General features: G+C 37.6%; 1 protein-coding gene across 1 annotated transcript; it reads left to right on the top strand.

Annotated features, from left to right (window-relative positions):
• Nucleotides 1–2,355: 2,355 nt before the first annotated feature.
• LOC122027106 (putative disease resistance RPP13-like protein 1) lies at nt 2,356–5,178 on the top strand. The gene has a single exon (XM_042585951.1). The coding sequence runs from the start codon at nt 2,427–2,429 to the stop codon at nt 4,911–4,913; it is 2,487 nt and encodes an 828-aa protein (XP_042441885.1). The 5' UTR covers nt 2,356–2,426; the 3' UTR covers nt 4,914–5,178.
• Nucleotides 5,179–15,180: the final 10,002 nt, after the last annotated feature.

Below are 15,180 nucleotides of genomic sequence, written 5' to 3'. Positions count from 1 at the left end.
AGATACCACTCATTACTTATGCTCCTAAATGAGTTTAGGGGCATTGCCAACGTTACAAGAACCTATAGGGTCACACACTAAGGACAATTAGATGGAGATTAGGTTCATATGATGAACTAAGAGAATTAGATTCATGTAATGAATCAAATTGGATTAAGAGTAATCCTAATTGGGCTAATTAAGTTGGACTCAAGTTGATTCATGTGTTTAATGAGTCTAATTTAGATTATGACTCATTGAATCAATTTAATTAAATGAATTAGATTCATTATATTAAATTGACTTGAATTAAATGGTTGGATTAGATCAACCATGAGAGAGATTAAGTCAAGTTTGACTTGATTTGAGAGGATGATGAAGAGTCAAGTTTGACTTGACTTTATGCCACCTCATTGGTGAGTTGGCATTGAGTGGGCCAATGATGATGCTCCACATCATCATGGTTGCTTAAGTGGGATGCCACCTCATGGGAGTTACCAAGAGTTGTGACTCTTGGCATTCCATGGAAGTTACAACTCCTCTTAATGTGGCCGGCCACATCAATGGCATTGTGAGTTTTCATTTGTGAAGTAACTCTCATTTTCTTCCTCCTAGAGCTTTCTCTTCTTGCTCTCCCTCTTCTCTTGGCCGAACACCCTAGGTGCTAGCACACCTTTGTTTGGTCCCCTCCACCGAATTTTGTTCGTGTGGATACTTCTAGAGGGTTGTCTACTTTGACAATCTTGAGATCCGACAAACCGTTGGACTAGCGGGATAGCGAAGGGCATCACATCGAGGGTAACGCTCTTATCTAGTGTAGATCTAGACTTTAGAAACTCGTACTCGTATTTTGTTTTATTTTTCCTTCGCACATATCCGGTAGCGGGGGGTTTCGGGGTTTCCGCGACGGGAAAAAGCTATTTTCGCGGCCCGAAAAATCCAACAAAAGTGATATCACAAATGAATCTTCAACTTTAAATCATAGCTAAACTTTAGAGATTAATGAATTATCGTTTTAACTAGAACCAAGGGCTACATATTTTATGTATATTAATTTTTATAATTTATTTAATTTGATCATTTTGATTAAAAATCTTAGCTACATTATTGACTAGGCTGTATGAACATGAATATATAATATTTTCTTAAATGATGTAGAAGAATGTTACAAAATATTTGTCCCAAAATAAAAACTGGATTATACCCATAAAATGACTAACAAACTGACCTCATAAATAAACCTCATATGGAATATAATATACCAAAATAACAAAATGTACAAGTAATCAACTATGAGTAAAGAAATAAATTGAATGACTCTACAAATTGTCTCAAAAAATATCACCGAGCATCTTTCAATAACCATTTGTAATATTGATCCAATAAAAAAATCATCTAAATCTGTGAATCTAGAAGTCAAAAAAAAGAAGGAAAAGAAGATGAGCACAACATGGAAAGTGTAGAAACTATAAAAAGAAAATCAAAAACGTTAACAAGATAAGAGATCATTTATATTTTTATATTTGTGAGCGTCATTTGATTATATCTCTTTCTCGTCATGCGTCTTGTGTCATCTTTTTAATTAATTTCATTAATTCTACCTAATTTCTTATTTGCAATATTACACCCATTATAATTTTACTTTATTCGAAAACGTAAAATAATCTATTAAGTGAACGATATATAATACACCCATCACAGATATATCATATAAGTTCAACAACTCGCAATCCACCAACACATCATGTAAAAAATATAAAATTAAAGGTGACTAAATCAACAACAATGTTAAATTTTTGATGAACTCCAAAAATCATATTGTTGAAAAAAAATTATGAGATTTTTGTGTCTATTTTATTAGTATGGAATGGTCATTTATTAGGTTAAACAAAAAATAATAATAATTATCAGTGTTAACTTGCGAGAGTGATATTATTATTATTATTATTATTATTATTACATGAATTAAGGTTTTATTGTGACAACCCTAGTTTCAAGGGTTAAACGGGAATTAACTCATTAACGGACTAAGAGCATCCTATTATAATTCTCATCTAAAATTTAGGATAAAAAAATTATTTTATTAAATTTATATATTTATTTTTTTACTTTTCTATAATTTGTGGTATATTTATTCTTTTATATTGTTATTATTATTTATTAGATGGAAGAGTGGGAATTTTTTTTTATTAAAGAGAGTAGAAAGAAATTCTATTTTAATATTTAGGAATTTCTTAAATTTAAAAAATTATTATATTTAAGAAATAGGTAAATTTAGAGAATTAGTATATTTAGGGAATAGATAGAATATTTTTTTTTACTTAAAATATAAAATTTACAATAAATGTTTTAGGTTAGGTAAGTGACGTTGATACTCTTAAAACAAAAGGAGGCTGTCGAATTTAATGGAAGTCTTCTGATTGGCAAGAGCGAAGGCTGCTGCTGCCATGGCGACTGATTTGGGCACTTGGATCCGGTCTCTGCTCAATCGATCTCTCACTTCGCCTCTGCCCTGCGATCCGCCATCTTCCGTCGAAGCAGATTTGGAAAAGCTGAAGACGATCCTGCATCGGATTCACGCGGTGCTCTACGACGCAGAGAGAAGGGACATCCAGTACAAGAGCGACCAGCTCCGGCAGAAGGAGCTCAAGGAGTTGGCCTACGACGCGGAGGACGTCCTCGACTACTACCATTACCACATACTCCAGTCCCGAGCGAAGGCAAAGGCTTCTCACAAGAGGAAACGAGATGAAGAGGTACTCGTTGACTTGACTATTTCCTCCCCCCAATTAAGCACATGCTTTACTTGTATCAATGGAAAAATTGGAGAGCTCGATGAAATTTACGAAGCTGGAAACGTCGAAAAGCTTGATGAAATCTCACGTCAGATTAAGAAGATTTATGATAGGTTCACTGAAATAGTAGAATCTAGCATTCAGTTTTCTTTCACACAACTTGATGGAGAGCATATAATCGAGGGAAGTAGGCATCCGCCAGTCGCCAGTTCGATGGTCAATGAATCTTGCATCTTTGGAAGGGAGAGGGAGAAAAAAGAGCTGATCAATTTACTCCTGTCTGAGAACAGAGAGGAAAATGTTTCTGTTATTTGTATCTCCGGTATGGCGGGCAAAGGGAAAACCACACTCGCTCAGATTGCTTACAACAACGATCGGGTTCGTAAACACTTTGATCGAAAGGGTTGGGTTGGTGTGCCCCTGGATTTCGACATCACAAAACTAACCAAGTCAGTCCTGGAGGCTGTTACTGAAAATGCATGCGGCCTTACTGAGCTCAGCACGCTGCAGCATGCTCTGAAGAACGAACTGTGGAAGAAGAAAGTGTTGCTTGTCCTGGACAACGTGTGGAATGTGTCAAGTAGCAATTGGGAGTCCTTTCTTATGCCATTTGTTGATGCAGAAAACGTAAGAATCGTTATAACTACGAGGTACGAAGTGGTGACCGAGATCACGCAGAGTCAACCGTATCCTCTTGGTGAGTTGGCCGATGTTGAGTGCTGGTCTTTGTTCACTTACTATGCATTTGGCGGTCGGAATTCAAGACAAGCAGAATTGTGCGAAATTGGCGAGAAGATTGTTCAGAAGTGCGGCCGCTTGCCATTGGCCATCAAAGCTCTTGCATGTCTTCTCCGGAACGACACAGAAGTAAAATGTTGGGATGAAGTCTTGAAAAGTGAGATATGGGAATTAGAGAAAGAGAATGAAATCCTACCGGCTCTTATGTTGAGCTACAAGTACTTGCCAATCCATCTGAAGCCTTTGTTCTTGTTTTGTTCAATGTTTCCCAAGGGCTATCTGTTCGAGAAGGATGAGTTGGTGAGGTTTTGGATGGCACACAATTACATCCAGCCCAGAAGATGTAAAAGAGTGGAAGATGTTGGTCAGGAGTGCTTCAATGAGTTGAAGGAGAGATCTTTCTTTGATGTTGTTGCCGAAACTACCAAGTACAAAATGCATGACATGATCCGTAGCCTAGGGCAATCAATTGCAAACAAAGAATTCCAGGCAGCACTGAGCAAGGACCATGCTGATATCTCAGATGATGTTCGACACTTGTTTGTGAAAGGCAAGGGGGAAGTAGTAGAATCCCTCTGCTTCAAGAAACCAAATGTCTTGCGAACATTGTTATACGAACGTCTTGATGTCGGTGTTCCAAGAATTCCACGGGCTTTGCCAAAGCTGAGGTGTTTGCAACATGTATTTACCGATTCAACCCATGAATCAAATTCTTCTTATTTCCCTGACCTCATTCACTTGCGCTACCTTCGAGTGTACAACAAAGAATTTGGACGGTTCCCAGAATCAATATGTCAGCTTTACAACCTGCAGAGCTTGATCCTTGACTACTGTGGAGATCTCGAAGAGCTACCTGACGGTGTAGGGAATCTTGTTAACCTCCGTTACATTGGACTCTCGAGTTTGAATATCGCAAGACTTCCTGATTCCATATGTCAGCTATCCAACTTGCAAAAGTTGAAGTTGAATGACTGCAGAAAGATTAAAGAGCTACCAAATGGTATCAACAATCTTTTTCACCTTCGCGAACTGACACTTTGTGAGATGGAGATAAGCGAGTTACCGGATTCTGTATGTCTATTGACGAACCTACAAGTTTTGAATCTGAGTGGTTGCGGTAACTTTTCTGGATTACCAAAAGACATTGGAAATCTTTCCAATCTTTACACCCTTGAAGTCACCAAAACTGAGATCCAGGAACTGCCTGAATCCTTCTGCAGGCTGGCTAAACTCCAGAAATTGAGTTTGTCTGGTAATTGGAAACTGAAAGATTTACCCAGCAATTTTGGAAAACTTGCTAGCCTCAATTACCTTGAACTAAATGATGTTGGAATAACATTGCTGCCGAAATGCATAGTTGACCTCTCCTTACGATATTTGAGATTCAGTGCAGTTTACTGAGTTCAAAGAAGTATTGACTAGTAAAATCTCATGAAGGCAAAAGGGCATTCTTGCCACATGGACCTGGAAATTGGCCGTCAAATTGCTGTCCTCCACTAGCCAGTGTGTGTTTATCAGGTAGATGTAGTGATGCATAATTCTCAGTATGTATTCTCTCATAATGTACAATTGGATTGATGTATGTATTCTGTCATAATTTTCAGTAGATGTTGAAAATGTCAAACTCTACTTTATTATTATTATTATTATTATTATTATTTATTTATTTATTTATTTATTTAGACAGCTGGTTTGTGTATTGGGTATAAATTCGAACATAGCTTATGCACACCAGAAGCTTCTGAGAAATTCTGATGTCGAGAATACTAAATTATTTGATTGTGTAACAGATGAATGCAACATATGCTCTCATATACTTTTCATCAGTGTTTTCAACACCAGACCCAGATTGACCAGCTCCACTAAATCCTGGAGACAGAAATCCAATCGGTCCAGTCCTATCAATATGGGAATCTCGTTTGAATAGGACTTCAGCCACTGCTTTATCTTCTCTGCCAATTTAGTTTTAAAAACATTGCTTTTTCTCGAGTCCTTTAGCGTTTGTAATTATCAGGATTGTCGAGTTCCAGAGTATACAAATGCATATTGATCCTTTGAAGGTATACAATCTCTAGAGCATGTTGATCAGCGTTACAGCCGATTTTTGAAGGTACTTCTTGAGCATTAAATCTGAATTATCATCATTTAATTACAATTTATAAACTAGCATCTAGTTAAAGCAATAATATTTTTCACTATGTATTTACAAGAAACAACTTGAATTCTCCTCTGCTAACATGATGATAAAGAGAATGATACAGATTCCAAATACTGATTCGAACAACACGTTATAAGAGATAGCACAAAGACTGGATTTGTAACTAAATGTATTATAAATAATCTGTTAGCCCACGTATCCACATAGGAGCTGTCCTTGGCTATAGCTCACCCAAATTTCTTACCATCCATGGAATTCATAGGATTTTATACAGATTCTGCATGATGACTGATTAGAAAGTCAGAGTGAGAGTCAAAATAATCAAATGTTCAAGCTGCTAATGAAACCAAAGGAGAAGCTACTTTTATTTGACATTATATATATATATATCTTGTTAAGTTTTGTGTTTAATTCAAAGTATTTTTTTTTTATTTTAGTTGTTATGGTAATGTATATGTGAATGTATTTAGTCTCACATTGCTAAGCTAAGAAGGTTAGAAGACCTTATATATGGATCTCTTTCATAAACCGGGCACGACGCACGCGATCATCGCGCGCAGGGGGTGCAAATCCCCAGCTCATGGGCCTCACGCTTGCAGGTAGCCTGGTTTGGTTCTATCCCGCGGAATCGACGCTTTTGTTCGCTGGCTAAGCAGTGAATAAATACTGCACCTCTGTTCCTCGTTCAGAATATCACTCGAACATTCTGCTCTTCTCCTTCTTCCCTCTCTCTGTGTGTCCTGAGGCTTGGTTCCGCGATCTGAGGTTGAGTCCGAGTGCGTCGTTCGTCTTGGAGTGTACCTATGGACGACGCGAGTGGTTGTCGGATCTTGGGAGGATTTTGGCACGCCGACGCTTCAACCGGAAGATACCAATTTCTGAATTTTACTCTTTTATTTACCTGTTTATTGCATGCTTGCTATTTTTGGTGCAATTTACTACCGTGTTAGTACTCTCCTATAAACAACAATCTTAGAGAATTTATTACCAGCATCAATAAACATGATGAATGATAGGGTAACGGGTTCTGATGAGGCTAGCGCCATACCCGAGAGATTTTTCGGGCAAAATTTCAGATGTTGGCAACAACAGATGAAATTTTGGCTTACTACGCTAGGGCTATTTTCCGTTATAGAAACATATCCTCCTTCACCTGATGAAGAGGAACCTGCCTATAGTGCTGCCTTACAGAGGTTTAAGCAAAGGGATTACCTCTACCATGGGAGGATCCTGTCTGCCCTCTCAGACGCACTATTTGATGTATACTGCTCAACGGCTTCGGGTAAAGAGCTGTGGAAATCTTTGGATAAAAAATACAACTCCGAAGATTCTGGTTTAGAAAAGTATACTGTGGCAAAATTCCTAAACTTCAAAATGGTTGAAGGCAAATCTGTGGTTGAGCAGACACATGAATTCCAAGTTCAAATTCATGGTCTTGCTGAAGGAGATATCCATTACCCAAAAAATTTCAGGTCTTGTCTATCATCGAAAAATTGCCTCCGAGTTGGAAAGATTTTGGCATGACTCTTAAACATAGGAGAGGTAAAATCTCTCTAGAAAATTTGATGATTGCCTTAAATATTGAAGAAGAACTTCGGAAGCAACATAAAGATGATGATAAAAGAATGCCTATGGATTTTATTCCAAAGATAAACGTAGTAGTCTCATCTGATAAGAAAAAAATTCAAAAATCAGAAAATGAAGAACAAGATGAAACTCAAACCAAAGGTTCAAAAGAAAAATGGAACCAAGCCGTGCTGGGCATGTGGACAAGTTGGACATTATGTTAAATTCTGCCCTAAGCAAAAGGACAAGAAGAAAAACCAGAGCAATATGTCCAACACCAAGGCACAAGCAAATGTTGTGACGGCTAATGACGGCACCAGCAATAGGTTTGTTACCTTCAAACCCGAACTAAACTTGATCTATCAACCCAATGAATGGTTAGTTGATACAGGTGCTAATGCGCACTGTTGTGCTGATCGCTCTGCCTTCCTTACTTATCAGGTAATTGAAGGCACTTCCGTGACCATGGGGAACCATTCTGCAGCCAGGGTGTTTGGGATAGGACAAGTTGACTTGAGTTTCACCTCTGGAAAAGTCCTGTCACTGCATGAGGTGCATCAGGTTCCAACGGTCCGTCGGAATTTGATTAGTGGGTCAAAGTTAGTCCTCGCTAGTTATGAGTTGAACTTTAAATGTAATAAAGTTGTAATATTACATTTAGGAATATTTATTGGAAAAGGTTACCTTAATGAAGGTTTATTTAAACTCAATGCAGAAAATGCTATCTTAAATAAATTTACTAATATTGGTTGTTCATATGACATTGAGTCTTATGATATATGACATGACAGATTAGGACATGTCAATTTTAATACCGTAAAAAGGATGATGAATCTAGACATGATTCCTAAGCATGCTATAAATGATAAGAAAAAATGTAAAGTTTGTGCAATATAAACAACCCCGTAAACCCTTCAAATCAGTTGATAGAAATTCTAATATTTTAGAATGAATTCATACTGACTGTTGTGAGTTTAACGGTGTAATAACGAGAGACCATAAAAGGTATTTCATTACCTTCATTAATGATCACTCTCGTTATTGTTATGTTTATTTGCTGAAAACTAAGGATGAAGATTTAGATAAATTTATGGTTTTTAAATCTGAAGCTGAGAATCAAACAAATAAAACTATTAAGAGGTTAAGGTCTGATAGGGGTGGAGAGTTTACCTCGAACCTGTTTCAAAAATTTTGTCAAGATGCAGGTATAATTCATGAGGTAACTGCTCCATATAGTCCTCAATCCAACGGTATAACAGAATGAAAAATCGAACCCTTGAAGATATGATTAATTCCATGTTAGGCAGTTCTGGGTTACCCAACTTCATGTGGGGGGAAGCTCTATACACTGCATGCCATATGTTAAATAGAGTCCCCATGAGGTCTAGGGATAAAAGCCCATATGAGCTTTGGAAAGGCCGGAAGACAAGTTTGAAATACCTTAAAGTGTGGGGGTGCCTTGCAAAGGTACTAGTACCTGAACACATAAGGAAAAAACTTGGTCCAAAGACCGTAGATGGTATTTTCTTGGGTTATGCTCAAAATAGTATTGCATATAGGTTTCTGATTATTAAATTCATTAATGATCACTCTCGTTATTGTTATGTTTATTTGCTGAAAACTAAGGATGAAACTTTAGATAAATTTATGGTTTTTAAATCTGAAGCTGAGAATCAAACAAATAAAACTATTAAGATGTTAAGGTCTGATAGGGGTGGAGAGTTTACCTCGAACCTGTTTCAAAAATTTTGTCAAGATGCAAGTATAATTCACGAGGTAACTGCTCCATATAGTCCTCAATCCAACGGTATAACAGAACGAAAAAATCGAACCCTTGAAGATATGATTAATTCCATGTTAGGCAGTTCTGGGTTACCCAACTTCATGCGGGGGGGGGGGGGGGGGAAGCTCTATACACTGCATACCATGTGTTAAATAGAGTCCCCATGAGGTCTAGGGATAAAAGCCCATATGAGCTTTGGAAAGGCCGGAGGACAAGTTTGAAATACCTTAAAGTGTGGGGGTGCCTTGCAAAGGTACTAGTACCTGAACACAGAAGGAAAAAACTTGGTCCAAAGACCGTAGATGGTATCTTCTTGGGTTATGCTCAAAATAGTATTGCATATAGGTTTCTGATTATTAAATCTAAAATTTATGGAATAGATGCAAATACTATTGTAGAACTTTGCGATGCTACATTTTTTGAGGATATATTTCCTATGAAGACGAGAACACCTCAGTCTATATCTGGTATTCCTACTAGAGATAAGCCTGCTGTCGTAGAGGTACCATTATCCATGGTAGGTATACCTTCCTCAAGTCACTGTAGACTAGATGAATCTAGTGAGTGTACAGAACTGAGAAGGAGCAAGAGGCAACGTGTGTCTACGGATTTAGGCCAGGATTTTATCACCTATAATATAGAAGGTGACCCTGTGACATATAGAGATGCTATGGCTTCTCCTAAAGCTAAGCACTGGAAAGAGGCCATTAAAAGTGAAATGGACTCTATTATCTCTAATGCCACTTGGGAGTTGGTAGATTTATCTCCTGGGTGTACCACTATAGGATGTAAATGGGTGTTTAAGAGAAAACTAAAATCTGATGGGTCAGTAGATAAATTCAAAGCCCGCCTAGTTGCCAAGGGATTCAAATAGAAAGAAGGGATTGACTATTTTGACACTTATTCTCCTGTTACTAGAATTACTACAATCTGAGTGTTAATAGCATTGACATCCATATATCATCTTGAGGTCCCTCAAATGAATATCAAAACGACATTCCTTAATGGAGATCTTGAAGAAGAGATATATATGGATCAGCCTGAGGGACATGTAGTTTCTGGAAATGAGAATAAAGTCTGTAGGTTAGTTAAATCTCTTTATGGTTTGAAGCAAGCCCCAAAGCAGTGACACGAAAAATTTGATAGAGCTATGCTATCGTTTGGCTTTGAAATGAATGACTCTGATAAATGTGTGTATGCTAAAATAAAAGGTGATAATTGTATTATCTTATGTTTATATGTAGATGATATTCTACTTTTTGATTCTAACCTTTCTATTATTAATGAGACTAAGACCCTCTTAAGTGGTAAGTTTGATATGAAGGATATGGGTTGTGCTGACACGATTTTAGGGCTGAAGTTGACTCGTTCAACTGATGGAATAGTAATTTCTTAGTCACCCTATGTTGAGAGAGTATTAGAGAAATATGGCTATAGCCAAGTTAAATCTATCGTCACACCCTATGATCCTTCAAAACTCTCCACAAGAATAAGAGTGGTGTAACAGTGTCTCAATTAAGATACTCACAAATAATAGGTAGTCTAATGTATTTAGCAAATTGTTCTAGACCTGATATTTCTTTTGCTATAACGAAATTGAGCAAGTTTACCAGCTGTCCGGATAGAACGCATTGGGATGCATTAGACAGAGTACTCAGATACCTAAAAGACACTATATCCTTGGGCTTGTGGTATGGGAGATTCCCTGCAGTCCTGGAGGGATATAATGATGCTAGTTGGATAGCTGACACTGCTGAGTGTAAAGGCATTACTAGTTATGTCTTTACACTTGGAGGCGGTGCAGTTGCTTGGAGGCCTGTTAAACAGACGATTATAACCCGTTTTACATCTGAGGCAGAATTGTGTACTTTGGATACCACAGTAACTGAAGTTGATTGGCTTAAGAGTCTTCTTTCTGAAATTCCCTTGATGATAAAGCCAATACCTTCTATTTCAGTACACTGTGATAATCAAACAACAATAGCTCAGATTAGAAGCTCTAAGTATAATCAGAAACAGAAGAGACATGTACGAATAAGATTAAAGTCTATTCGTGAGTTAGTGTCTCTTGGAGTGGTGTTATTGGACTTTGTAAGTTCAAAGCACAATATTGCTGACCCACTCACTAAAGGACTTGATTCTGAGAAAATCAAGAGATCCAGTAAGGGAATGGAACTGAGGCCTATCCTGGTTTCATCTATAACGGCAACCCAACCTATCTGATTGGAGATACCAAGAAGTAGGTTCAATGTGGTATAAACAAGTTATAAGGGTGAACCGTAAGCATCAAATTGATTGAGATGTAATCTCATAGTATCTTCCCTGGATAGATGCTTGACTGCTAGTAAAGATGAGCTTAGGAGCTCTTAATGAGTTTAAGGTCTTAACGACAGGATGCTCGCAGTACATCCTTGGAGAACTCACCTATGTAAGTGTAACTGTGGGGCCGCAGTGTGGGGGGTCTAGGCAACTCTCTTACGAAACAAGATTCGGTGGCATGACCGTAATGCACCAACCTAGAAGGATTCAACCGTCGCTCGTGATGAGTTGTTATCAATTGATTTTCACATATAAAAGGTTTAAGTTCAAGACTGAGTTCACTTCAAACCTATGTGAATAAGATTGGTGTACTTAGATGAAAATTCAAACCGGAAGGTATTTTCACTAAAAGCTCATTGCAACCAAGGCTCAGGACAAGTCTATGTTTTTCGACCAAAATAACTTGAATTAGTGGGGGATTGTTGAGTTTTGTGTTTAATTCAAAATATTTTTCTTGGTTTTAGTTGTTATGGTAATGCATATGTGAATGTATTTAGTCCCACATTGCTAAGCTAAGAAGGTTGGAAGACCTTATATATGGATCTCTTCCATCCTTGCTTAGCAAAGTTAAGGGGACCTACACGCATGCGCGGGCTGAGCCCAAATCAGGTGGTTTTGGGGGGTTTGAGCCGAAAATCCATAAACCGGGCGCGACGCACGCGAACATCGCGCGTAGGGGGGGGGGGTGTGTACAAATCCCCAGCTTGTGGGCCTCACGCTTGCAGGCGGCTTGGTTTGTTTTTGCCAGTTTTTGGTTTGGTTTGGTTATGTCTCGGAACCGACGCACCTGGCGAGGTTTGGTTCTGTCCCACGCGTGAGGAAGCGACACACTTCGAACCAATGTTTTGGTTCGCTGGCAAAGCAGTATCCCGTGGAATCGACGCTTTTGTTCGCTGGCGAAGCAGTGCTTACTGCTTCAAAGTGAATAAATACTGCACCTCTGTTCCTCGTTTAGAATCACTCGAACATTCTGCTCTTCTCCTTCTTCCCTCTCTCTGTGTGTCCTGAGGCTTGGTTCCACGATCTGAGGTTGAGTCCGAGTGCGCCGTTCGTCTTGGAGTGCACCTACGGACGACACGAGTGGTTGTCGGATCTTGGGAGGATTTTGCCGGAGAGCTTCTGCACCGTGGGCGGCAATAAATTCTCTAAAGACAGTCGACACGCCAACGCTTCAACCGGAAGATACCAATTTCTGAATCTTACTCTTTTATTTACCTGTTTATTGTATGCTTGCTATTTTTGGTGCAATTTACTACGGTGTTAGTACTCTCCTATAAACAACATATCTTTCTCACAGGATGTCCAATTAATTAAGGGGGAAAGATTTACTATAATATGATAAGGGAATAATTCCGGATGAGCGTATACCATCGAAGAATAAAACTTCATCCATGTCTTAACCAACTGACAGTCGACTATAAACTGACTTTATGATTTAACCCTCTTAACATAGCTAGGAGGACGGACTATAAAAAAAAACTTGAAATAAATATAATAATCTTTTACTACCATATATACCCGGAATCAAATGATACTATTTTGTCTTCTTCGTCAAATTTATTTTTCATAAATATTGTTGCTACCCTTTATAAATTTGATTCCAGGAACCAGTCATATGGTTCTCTTGCCAGTCCTTTATCAATTTTTTTAGATTTTAATCTGATCCAATTTTTTATTATTATTATCTATATAAATGGTTTAGTTAACCTATTAAAATCCATCACTTTTCCACCAAAGTCTCAACCCAATTCTAATTCTTGAATCGTCCCCATTACATTCCCTTAATTGTACGATTGTCATGGAATGTCGTTGCATTAGATTTTATGGTCAAAATTCGATGTATCTGAGCATATCTTCCCTCGTGCTTTGATCATTGCACTAATGACTAGTATAAATATCTTTCTAATTCACATAAAAATCAATCAAATCGATTCAATCTAAATTTTAAAAAAATCAGAATTCGGTCCTTCATAAGTTTAAAATTTCTAATTCCGTAAATTGTTACTCTCCTCTCTCCCGAGTCTCAATTAATTGAAAGTTTGATTATTTTGATTTTTATCTATTTAACTAATATTTTATCAATTCGATTTATTTACTTTTTATATTCAATTAGATTAAAAAAATAATTTATTCAATTTCAACTTAAATAGTTCGATCTAAATGCTGTCATTTTGGAGTTATGTTTCCTTTTCTCTCTATAAATATCTGTAACTCATCTTACGCGTCCTCTCTCCATGCCAAGCTCCTCGCGACCTCTCTCCATCTATGATTCTCGCGATCATGGCAATCGACACTGCCATGAGAGGTGAAAATGTTCTCTTCTTTATTTCGTCTCAAATATTGCATTAATTAGGAGCATCTTTCAGATTTTTTTTTTTTCTCTATTCCACAATTAAGTTGTCAGAGATACAACGTAGTCTGAATTAAAAGTACAAATTAATATCATTCAAATTTATTTGTTAAGGTGTCTTGAGCGAATAATCTCAAATTGTCGGTCTGGACTGATTAAATTGAGTGCCGATGTTGACCGAGTGCCGAGGTTGGGACTTGGCTGGTTGTCTAGCGAACGCTTAACAAGCATGAGTGGGAAACCTAAATGACCAATCTTCGATCAGGAGTATCAGTTGAGCACTAGTGAACTTCCCGAGTCCAATTGGGAAGTCATTGAGCGAAGCTGAGTGCTCGGGAGTGAATGTCGCTAGCATGTATGAGAGAATCGCGAGCATCGATCTGAGCCTGAGTGAGAATCTGATGCCGAATTGGCTAAGTTGTCAAGTGGGTCATCGAGCTAGTGCTTAGCTACCGAGTGGGTCGCATGAGTTGCGTCGCCCGAGTCCGAATTAAGACATCGGGTCCTACATTGAGCTAGTGTCCTCGTCCCCTCCGGCGGTGTTATGAGGGCACACTAGACATCTATTTTCTAGGATAAAACGGTAAAATCACTATCACTATTAGTTCTTATAAAATCTAAGCTGTATGAATTCTAAATAATAGAATAAGAACTCAACAACAAGGAAAATAAGAACAAGGATCTAGCTAGTTTCATCATGAGCATAACATAAGAAAGTAACACATAAACATAAAACAAGGAACCTAATTGAAGAGTCATTATGCTTGTCCTTTAGTGTCGTTTGGAAGACCCTGAGGATGAAGAAGAAACAGAAGCAAACGGAGAGGATCTTCCTTGGGTGCTAGGGTAGACGACACCTAAATGCGCTAGGTTAATGGGAGAACCAAGAGCTTTGTCAAGATTACCCTAAACCTTTGAGGATCTCCCCTTTATATAGGAATCCAATCCGTTATCAACCCATAGATGATAATAAATTGGGTTAAAGGGTTCTCCAACCAATAACCTGAAACCTAATAACATAAGTTAGATCATCTTTAAAGAGTTCGAATTGTATTCACATGTTCAATTTACAAATAAGCTCACCTAATAGAGATAATAAAATCTAACAATCTCTCACTTAAGCTATATGTGAGTTGTATATAAAATATAAGTAAAGCTTTAGTTGATATCAAATTTTATGGGTACAAGATACCCCTGTAAACAATATTGTCTATTAACTTCATTGGTATATGACTAAAGAGGTCATGGTTATTATATATGATCATAACAAGTCCCAATAGTAATCATAATACCAATATTATTAATGACATAGATCAAGATATGGATACATAGTGTGAAAATTACATAAAATATGATCAATACATGTCAATTTCCAACTGGTCCTAAGGTAACCTCAAAAGAGATCATATTATATTTGTAAATACTTTATGTTAAACTGCAAGAGCAAATCATGATCCAAACTTTATGATTCCTAAATGAATCAATATTACAT

This window comes from Zingiber officinale, chromosome 10A (assembly GCF_018446385.1).
Source record: "Zingiber officinale cultivar Zhangliang chromosome 10A, Zo_v1.1, whole genome shotgun sequence".
Classification (NCBI taxonomy): Eukaryota; Viridiplantae; Streptophyta; class Magnoliopsida; order Zingiberales; family Zingiberaceae; genus Zingiber; species Zingiber officinale.
The sequence above is the reverse complement of the archived record's forward strand: the minus strand, read 5'-3'. Positions and strand labels throughout refer to the sequence as shown.

Excerpts from the sequence above, each read along its gene's own strand:
- LOC122027106 (XM_042585951.1), top strand. The coding sequence starts at position 2,427 with ATGGCGACTGATTTGGGCACTTGGATCCGGTCTCTGCTCAATCGATCT.